The 10,741-nt window shown below is 38.3% G+C and overlaps 1 protein-coding gene across 1 annotated transcript in view; it reads right to left on the bottom strand.

The window, feature by feature from the left end:
• Positions 1-2,541: 2,541 nt before the first annotated feature.
• The window catches only part of LOC112564786 (ras-associated and pleckstrin homology domains-containing protein 1-like), a 52,052-nt gene continuing 43,852 nt past the window's right edge, over positions 2,542-10,741 (bottom strand). Inside the window, 2 exon segments of the mRNA XM_025239858.1 lie at positions 2,542-9,860; positions 9,863-10,741. Coding sequence (XP_025095643.1) covers positions 9,639-9,860; positions 9,863-10,741 — 1,101 coding nt within the window. The 3' untranslated portion in view covers positions 2,542-9,638.

The raw sequence follows: 10,741 nt of genomic DNA, 5'->3' as shown, positions 1-10,741 counted from the left end.
GAGCATTTGTTGTAATTATCGAAATAGAGAAAAGTAATACTTGTTTGTATATATACAAGGATATCAAGAAAGTTTCTTTTTTTGCAGGTGTTACAAAGTAATGGTAATGACAAAGTAAAGACTCATTTAATGATGTGCATAGTGACTGTTGGTGTCTTGGGTGGACTGGATACTTATTTAGATTGATTTCCTAGCTATTGTTACAAAGGTTTGATGGTGTAGCGATCATGCCATTGGCCTTGTTTGAGACTTTGTTCATGGGGGAATTTAGTCACACACATCTCACACAGTTAAAAAGACTAGACTTTGGTTCGACCATAAGTTTTTGTGTGTGGTTTGCTGGGTCAAGATGTGATAATGGCAGGCTTATAGTGTTACTTCAGCTCATGGGCATCCATAGTTTAATCCTAGAGTCAGTTTTTCTGCATCTGGTTTACTGAGAGTAAGAAGTTGTACATTTAGTGTTATATGAATTCATTTTTTTCCCCACCATTTTAAAGTTATCTAAGTTTAAGTAACTGGCAGTGATCCAATTTTACCAATGGTCGGAGATAATGGGCTCATTCTAAATTCTTTGTTAGAAAACAAGGTACTCGTAAATCTGTAGCCAGTCAAATAATTGTGAATAAATACTTTGTACCAGATAGCTGTTCAAGGCTGGTCTGCAGCAGAGTATTTTCTCTCAGGCTGGGAGCAATCAGTAGCACTAGTTCTGTGCTGACAGCTTGGTGGTTATACAAAGTAGCTCTGTATGTCTAGAACGTGTAAGCTTACTAGGGATTGTTGCTCAGTTGGGAGAAGGTGATGGCTATAGGGTGATTGTAGACTGTTAACACAGAACGACTGAGTTTTTGAAATGTTATTCTTCTATTCTTGGGGTCTGTGATAAAGTGAATATTTGTTGAGGGGTAAAGAATTTCCGTCATCTGACTTGTAGACGTTGAGGCATAAATATTGATAGACCTGACCAAGGCTGTTGGATTCTTTTGTCTGTGTTACAGCGAATTGTGAATGTATCCTAAGGGTTAAAAATATGTATTACCAAGTTGTAGTGACAAGTGAATTGTTTTACAATTTATTGGCCTTTTAAAAAAATGTGTTATATTATTTGCTTCATTCTCCAACCATTGAAGTAGTTTGAAATGCTGTACAAACAGTACCTTGCACACAAGATGCGATGCTCAAATTTATGTTATGTCTGTTTCTACTTACGACAAAGTTTGAACCATAAATTGAGATCAGAAATGCAGGTCAAGTTCCATGCCAGACTTTCATTGTGTTTGAAACAAGTTGAGATCCTGTCACTGGAGTGTGCCTCCATGGATGATGAAGAAAATGTGACCTACACAGAAATAGACAACTGCAGCAATCTGTCATAAAATCTTTTGAAAACACACTAGGTAAACAAATTCAACATGTTAGGGGTTTTTTTTTTGGAAGCATTGCTGCCTCAAATAATACTAAAAATAATTTGTTCCTCCACAGGATAGTCACAACATTCTATGATAAAATATCTTTGACAGCAATGCTTCTTTTGAAAAGGCACAAATTATTTGACGTAGAAAAGTATGATGATAACTGTTGCAGAGATTTTATAAATGCTGGAAGTTTGGTAGTAATAATTGCTTTGTGTGCTTCAGATTCCCAAGAATGTTTTGCTTTTGTGTATCACTTTGTGTATGTAGGAGTGCAAATGTTCATGCATGCATGGATTGTGTGTGAGAATGTGTGGAGAATAACCTACAAACTGTTGACAGGGTAAAGACTTCCGCAATTTATTTTTTGTTATATTTTAGTCAGATTTTTGTGTACTTTTAAAATGAAAGTTTAGTTTGGTATCTTACTTGATTGATGCTACCCACCTTGAGGCTTTGAGTCTTTGTCAGAATATGACGAGTCAACAACATTGACCTCTCTTGCTTCACTCAGCCTCATTTTCCTCTTGATTTGTATTTGGCAACATCAGTAGTTCTAGACTACATTTAATCATTTGTCATTCACTGCCTTCATTGCTACATCTCTGAATGACAGAATATATCCAAATATTCTTCTGTAGCATCATTCAGAAATGTTTCTGCATGGTATAGGGTTTGCAGGCAAGATGTCACATGCAGGATGGTGACACTTCAAGACAGGCACAGAATGTGTGTGTGTGAAAAAAAAACTTAAATTCTTGATGAAGATAAAGGCATTTTCTTCTTTGACATGTGCGTTTCAAACTAATCTTGCTTATGCAATACAGTGTGTAGTCTGTCATTTCTTTTTTCATTAAAGTCACATCATCACATGTTGAATGCTAGCTTAAGTTTTTTTTTTAATGATTTTTCCACTTGCTGATGGTGCATTCTATAGGGTCCTTCTGACTTTCGAGTCAAGAATTAGCAAAAAGAGAAGCAGTTAGATCTTCACTCTCATCATTATTGTCTACTTGTCAAGCTCAGATGCCAGAACATGACTACACACCAAACCTGAAAACAAATAGCATGATAGCATTATTCACATCCACAAGATGCTCATGTGTACAAGTTTATGCAGAGGAAATCAGACAGCAGATAAAATTTATTTCAAAAATTGGGCACATCACAAGATGTAACATCTGTATTGTAAAACATCTAAAAAAAAATACCCAGTAGCTGTATACTGAGTTGTTGGTACCATACACTTGTCGGGTGATTATGGGCATCACTTCGTAGTCAACTAGTAATGCACACATTACTAACATGAAGCAGATATACAAGGTGGGGAGAGGTGCCAGATGAAGATAGTAATGATGACTGTCATTTATGAACATTACCAGAACAGTCTGTGTCAATTTCTGCAGTAGACATAATAATAAGACACACTCCTTTTGTCAACGACACTAAATCACCATTGCCAGTCATACTACAATATAATCACACTGAAATAAAAATAGCATGGGGCTTTGATTGGAGATTCCAGAACTTGGATGACCAGTGGATGTGACAGATGAATGAGATACATGTGTAACAGCATTTGGTCCAGTTGGCTTTTGGTTTTGTGATATATAGTGTTTAAGAGCAAAGACCAGATAAAAATGTGAATTTGTGATCTGATAGTCGGTGGTGCTAGCTTAAATATTGTCAATTTATGAAGCAGAAGCAATTCTTGGAGAGATTCCATTGTCAACAGGTAGCCAGAGTAGAAGTCATGGATAGTATCAATGGATTAATAAATGAGCAGCTTTCCAAGTATGCTCAAGTTTAGCAGGGCAAGACTGAGGTAGACCAGATAATAGGAAGCCAAGTAGCGTAAAAAGCTTCAGAAATCAGGTAGTGGGTGGGCTACTCATTATGCATCTGTGATTGTTGTGATGAAAATGTGATGTCCTCAAATGGTGGTCTTCCTCAGTGCTTCAAGACTGCCGACATTCAGGATGTTGATGGATGGATCAATGGCAAATGGGGAATGTTGTTGTTGGCAGTGCAACACCAGCAGTTACTTTGACATTGTATTTTGCAGCAAGTTGGAATCAAGGTTTCTAGGTAAATATGGACGTTTTTGTACAAGGGAAGAACGACATGCAGTCATATGCTGTCTTCTTTAGAACTTTGAACTCTGGCACTGATTAAAAAAAAATCCTGCAAGCACATACATACTTTACAGCTGTGACAAAAATGTGATGACCCACATCCTCACACTCTTCATCAAATTTGAAATGGACATTTTGGCCAATAGATATGTTGCCTGAAAAACTGTGTGTAAGAGAGCATTTGTCAAAAAGAAATAAATAAACTGGACAGCTTAAAAGATTTTATTCTCACCTCCAGTAGTATGTCAAACGGTAGGTTTGCAACAGATTGTGTAACCTTTACTGAGTAAAATGTATCATCCAGCCCATCTAGGTAAAATTTCCCAAGCTTTACCCTCTATTGCAGAATTCATGGGGTTTTCAAACCATCTTATGACAGCACTGAATATGCCAGTAGAATCATTTCACAGTGTTGACATGCTAACCTTCTAGAATGCCATGTCTACATTAGTTCAGAACTCCCAAGTGATCTTCAAAATGAGTTACAAGATGATATAGGCTAGAATATTGTCTGATCTCCATCTTCAGTAAAATGAAAAGCCTCTTACACCTGCCACCTGACTGCACGAAAGTGCAACTCTTGCTTTTTGAAATTTTTTAAACTGACCGAGCTGGCTGCGATAGCTGTGCTGGTCCGAACAGTAGCATAAGAGAAGCTATTAAAAACACTGCAGCCAGCCAGCATTAAAGAGACTTGGAATGTTAGGGTTGTTTTACCAACTGAATTTTACCAACATACCCTTCTCCTCACATCCCAGATCTTTTACAACCAAAGTTGTAAGTACACATGGTTGTTATCTCTACCAAATTTAAAAGTTTCAAAGTTGCTTGTGATGTATCTGTTCCTGAGATCATTTCTACTTGACAAATTTCAACTGTTAGGCAATATGTTTATACTACTAGTACACAGTACCAACTGGAAACTAAACAGATCCTTGTTTATTAGTAAGAAATGTTGGCACACAAAGCCGAAGAAATTTGTATCTAGTCCTCATACTTCTTATGTGCAAACGACCATGGTCTAAATCTCATAACCAACGCACAGTCTGAAAATCTACATGCCTTTCAAAACAAGATGTTGTTATAGATCAGTTCTTTCTGCATCAAGTCAGAGTAATGAAACAAAACAATAAAGATGCAAGAAAAGCAGACTGAAAGCTTCCCTAGATTGTGTACACACTACAATACTCAGGCAATTGATCAAACTGTCCATCTTGTAAGGAGTGGCAAAACTTGTAGACTGCACTGCAAACTGTCTTCACGCTGACCAGATTTTGCTAGCATGGGTTTTGGCTTTTCAGCTGTCCATCAGGTGAAAATTTTGTAAGGCTAAAAATTCTGTACAAAATGTGTGATCCTCAATACCCATTATTCTATTCGGCATCACAATGCCTAAGATCTGTAAATCTTAAAACAGCTGTCGTGAGTTTGTTTTTTGGACCCCCAGACACACAGTTTCACAAAATAACAATAAAAACCTTTAGAAATGAACACATGATTGTTCTGTGCATAGTTATAGTGACTGGCCAATTTCAAGCTTCATGAAGAACACAGCAGGCAAGGCTGGCCCAAAGTTTTAAACATCATGCAAAACCCTACAGACAAGGAATGGTACAGCATGAACAGCAAGTATGCAACCCACAGTTACAGAAAACAAAATGTGAAATACACCTTATCAAATCTTGTGCTCAGATTCTAGATTAAATACCAATGAAAGAACATGCAGGTAATCAAACATTTGCAGATGTCGATGAAATGTTAAGAACAACAAGGTACAGAAATGGCATAGTTGAGACAAAAGGGTGAGTGATAAATAACCAAAGAAAATCCAATGCATAAAAATAATGAAACCATTGGACACCATGATGGCAATATTCACTCTTCTTGTAGCACAAATCAATATTATACTGAGCTTAACACTCATATTATGCAGCAGAATGATACTGTTAATAATTTCCTGTTGATGTTTCTAAATTATTCAAACTGTCATCTTGTCTATAAATGATGAAAATGGCCTGAAAGTGGTGGCAATAATTTTTATGCTTTGTTCATGACAAACACTGGTGCACATTTTTGCAACAAGCTGTACACAAATTTGAACTTGTGTGGTATAAAAAAGAGGAAGTTCTGAAACTACTGGTGAATTATGCAGACACATGCAGGTGTGGATGGATGCATGTGTACTTTTATGCGCTTATGCGTAAATGAGATCAACCAGCCTGTTGACTGTTCACTGAGCTCTTCAGATACCCGCTGTAAACTAACAGCAATTCCCACAGGACACCGCCATGCAATAGGCCAGTGCATGCTGTCATCTGGTGCTGCCTCTGATATTATTTCTACTGAAAGCAGTTATAGAAAGTTCCCATAGTGGAATAATAATAAGCACTTAAAATATGACAAACACCTTAATTCTCTGCATCTAGCGCAGGAAAATGGAAGCAACAATTCATACCTTAACATAAACTTGGATGAAAAATGAGGCTTTGGTTTTAGTGACTGAATATCCTTTTAAGGACAAAATGTTAAAAAAGTGAAAGCTCATGGTCAGATAACACAAAGTACAGAACTGTCCAAGCAATCGAAAATTAAAAGTTTTCTTTCCGCTTTGGCCACTTTCATAAATGCAGTTTGCCTGTGGTCCCCATGGTAAACTTGAAGTCAGTTTCTACCTAAGGAACTCGCTGCCTCGTGCATTACTGTCAACATCAGCATGTTTTCTAGATCATTATCGCCTGTTAATTCCTGAAAAAGACAACATTAATACTTCTACTATAATATTTTCAGTCTTTATTTAATTAGCTATTTAACTGCTGGGGATGGCATTAATCACTGTAATTTACCATAAGCTACAGTACCTGTCTAATGGTGTTATGCTACTGACACAGCGAGTAGGAAGTGGAGTTGTAACTCCAGGTTGTATCTGCTATTTCTCTCTTGTCAACATCACATCACTCTGCTATCTTCTGTGTGATGAGACCTAGCAGAACATAATCTGAAACAACACTGATAGTGCTGGAAATGTAACACTACTCCCTACCCGATGAGCTGACACTGCACAGTTGTAACACACCAAGCTAGCTATGATATGCCGTCAATCTGACAGAGGAAGCCCCAGACTATCAAATATCAAGAATTTACTGCCAACATTGATTGCTGCATCACTGCCATTTTTTGCTAGTCTACTTGAAAAGGTTTTTCACTGCTGCTAGAAAGCCTCATCTCTTGCCCATACCCCAACCGCCAACAGGCAACATTGTTTAATTTCAAGAGTTTTTGCTATTCATAGGTGCCACTGTAGCTAATTTGTATCTAACATCAAATCCCCAATAAGCCATCAAAGCTTAAAAGCAGATGCATCTCAGTGTTTTAAATGAAGGTAAAAAAAAGTACAGGACATTGCTATTTGACTGAGCAAGCAGATTGTCTGAAAAGACTTTAAAGAAACATGCTGACTGAGACTGACTGGTGTACAATACAATGGATGACTGTGGCTATGAAAATCTTTCTCACCAGAAACTAAATCTGATCAGGGGAAGACAACTGAAAAAAAAAGGTTTGTCACCTAAACAGTCCTCAGCAACTGTTGAGGATCCACTGGACCAATAATGAAAACCGGACTGGAATGGGGATGAGAAGAGAAGGAAAATGTTTGACCCCGAGCCATGCAGTAGCTAAGGCTATATTAGGGCCGAGCAAGCTGCTAAGGCTACATCACTGCCAGGCAACGAGTCCTATAAACTGGTGCCATGTGAAAGGATAGAAACAGTTCACATAATCAGGGCTTCTGCTAAGGCTAAATTCTTTGGGTCCCAGACCCCTTCTTCAGATTTTTAAGGGGTCCCTGTTCTTCGCCCAAATTTGAAGGGGACCCCATTGACGAAAATTGAAGGGGTCCTCCGAACTTTTAATGCGTACTGTACGCAATTTTTTGTGTAAGCAGAAGCCCTGCATAATGTTAAAAAGTATTTTCCCCCTAAAAAGACTGAAGATTGTAACAGAGTTTCTAAAACATGTGAAGAAGCATGGTTGCCAACAAGATCTGATTTGATTTGATGTTTTCCTTGCATATCTACAAACAAAAATATTCAAACTTCCCGAGAGTTATCTGCAGGAATACTGCAACAGCTAATCCTGTACTGTAGTAGTAACAGCATAACTAGAGTACAACAACTTAAATTTTTATACCTAGAAAATTGTGGTTTTTCTTTGGTTTAATGTCTAAGTGTCAATCTGGCTATGCATGCATCAGAACTTTTTCCAATGCATTACAAATATGCTAGTTGGTTTGGGGATAATTTATTCTGACTTTCAGAAATTCTCTTATACATGTATGTCTTTTCAACTAATGTTGTACCTGTATATGTACACACACACACCACTGTAACGTAGAAGTTACTAGATGAACACTTCTCACAACTCAGAAAGCATATCATTTCATGTGAGAGTAGCTATTCCTAGCCCACCATATTCAAAATTATTTCATTACTTTAACATGTTATTGTCATGTAGCATTTATTTGTTTGATAAATCATCACTGTTGTTTGTCTGGAAAGAAGTTTAAAAAAATCTTTTCCAAGGAAATAAATAGGAACAAAAACAAATTAATTTATAATTAGGATGCAATTATTAAAGGAACACTTTTGAAACAAAAGACTGAAAATGCACACATCTGGTGTAAAAGAAATTCTTTTCTTTGGAACCACATTGAAACAATTCCTTTGTTTCTTTTTAGGTTTTAAAATAAAAGATATAAATATGAGGGAAAAATGAACATCTCTTACACAGTTTGTATATCTTAAAATCAAGCCATCAACATATGCTCTGCATACATCTTGTCAGCATGTCTTTAAAAAATCTATTTACAATGAATTCATTAAAAACATCACAACCACACACAAATCATAAAATGATTTTAAAAGAACAAGAAATTAAAAGAAATGTTTTCTAACAGGTTTTCCATCTTTCAGACAGCAAACGTAAAAGTATAAGAGAAGGCCCAGTCTAAAGATCGAAAAGAATGGTGGAATATTTGGTCTCAAGGTGTGAAATGTTTAAGATGGGAGAGCCTGCAGCAAGTTGCCGATATAAATATTGCTATAAAAGCAATTGTGCATGCAAACATTTATTTTATAAGCCACACTCAAATAATACTTCAAAGTGGCAACAAAAATTAGGATGACAACATAATTACATGCACCAGCAGTGACTACTTTAAACATCAGGACATCAGTATTTTTAGACACTGAAGTCACTTTGTCAAAATTCACTGCATGTAAAACAACTTCCATTCAGAAATGTATATGCTTACAGAAATCAATCTAAATGCACTGCAGACTTTCAATGATGATGCCTCGGACTACTGCAAGATACAAGAATGCAGAACCTAGTAGCATCTATCATGTAGGTAGTACTTTATTTTCAAGCTTGATTACTCATACTGGTAACTCTAAAGAGCAATGAAGTACACTCTTAGTTCATCATGTTTATTCTACTTTCATAATTCACTGCACAGCAAAACAATAGTAAGGCAAACTTAAAAAAAAAACCTGTCAACTCATAATCCATTCATAACTGACAGGCAAAATACACATGCATGGAGATTGGCACTCAAGTCTTATCCAACGACTGGTTAGACAAAAGCCAGTCAAGTATAGAAAGATGAACTGATGCTTAAACTCTGCATCCAGCAATCCCTACCACAGTTAAACATTTTTTCCATGGCAGTTGATAAAGCCCACAACATAATGTCCACATTGCACCATATTGGCCACAGCAAAGGCAAGAAGAAAAATGACCATGAACTCCTGACACCACACATAGATCCAATAAGGAAACACGTTTGAACCAAGTTTACACAAAAGGACTAGGTTTCAATTTTGTGACTAGAGAAGCACGTAGAAAACACAGGAAAATTCCTTTTTGACTGCAGCTGTGTGCAAGCAGTTTTTGACCCAATGTATCTCTTGTCAGAGTTATGGAGAAGTGATTCCAAGTAAATGCTCTTCATGTATGAACATTCACACACATGCACACATTCATACTAATAATATGCTCTTTGATCTGGATGTTCTATCAATCACAGGCCTCAGTGATGAGAAAGCTGAGTATCCTTGCTACGTTTTGGCGGTGGTGGAGGAAGTTTTTGTGGCTTTTTGCTGCTGGTGAGTTGGCCTGCAGTATTTCCATGAACTGCAGCAGCAGAAGGGTTGACTGAAGACTCTGCCAGCCCAATTAAAAGTTCTGGCGGTGGAGGTGGAAGATCATTTATGTCGATGATTCCTTCATAGTTCTCATAAATGGCACCTGTGCCAGAGGAGGTCCCTGCTCTGCCATTTGTGTTGAAGGAGATGCTGGTGGGGTCTCTCCCTTCCCTGGCTTTACATCTGTTGACAGACGCGTTGTTTCACTACGTTTTGGTGGTGGTGGTGGAGGGGCTCGCTTACCTGCATCCTGTTTTGCACCCCCTTTGACAATGGAACTGCCAGCGGAGGCTGACCGTCGATGACTGGCTGCTCCATGTCCAGCTGTTTCCAAAACTTGTGCACATATCTTGGGGGGACTGGTGCCTAAGCCTGGAGCCTGAGACCTTCGAGACAACTCAACAAGATATGGAAGGTTGCTTGGTGACCCTGCACATGAAGATGAATCTCCTTCAATGTAACCACTGTCAGAAGGTGTAGGACCTTGGCTAGCAGTTGGGCTAGATCCCATTCCAAGCATAGGAGACCCTGTGGAAGGGTGTTTAACATGAGAGATTCTGTGGGGGGAGTTTGGAGATCCACTAGACTGCTGGACCATTTCATAATAGTTGTCTGCACTGCTGACCATGTGACCTTGTGAGTGGTAAGCAGCGGGGCTTGTAGCCCCAGATTTCATGAGAGTGGAAGGTGCAGATGAAGAGCACACTGGGGACATAGGTGATGTAGACATGCCGCTCTGCCCTGCTCTGTACTGTCCATGAACATTTATGGGAGACATGGGACTTGCTGCCGAGGACTTGGGCAAAACAGGTGGTCCCACTTTGCCAGCTTGTGGTGTTGGAATCTTTAAAGGGGGAGGTCCAGGTTTTGAACTGGTCAGTGGTAGAGTTCTGGCTCCATCCACCATAGGGCTTGTAACATGCCCCCTACCAATATCATGTCTGCCGGTGGTACCATAAATTGTACCCTCTGTTGGCATAGGTACAGT

This window comes from Pomacea canaliculata, linkage group LG5 (genome assembly GCF_003073045.1).
Source record: "Pomacea canaliculata isolate SZHN2017 linkage group LG5, ASM307304v1, whole genome shotgun sequence".
Taxonomy (NCBI): Eukaryota; Metazoa; Mollusca; class Gastropoda; order Architaenioglossa; family Ampullariidae; genus Pomacea; species Pomacea canaliculata.
The sequence above is the reverse complement of the archived record's forward strand: the minus strand, read 5'-3'. Positions and strand labels throughout refer to the sequence as shown.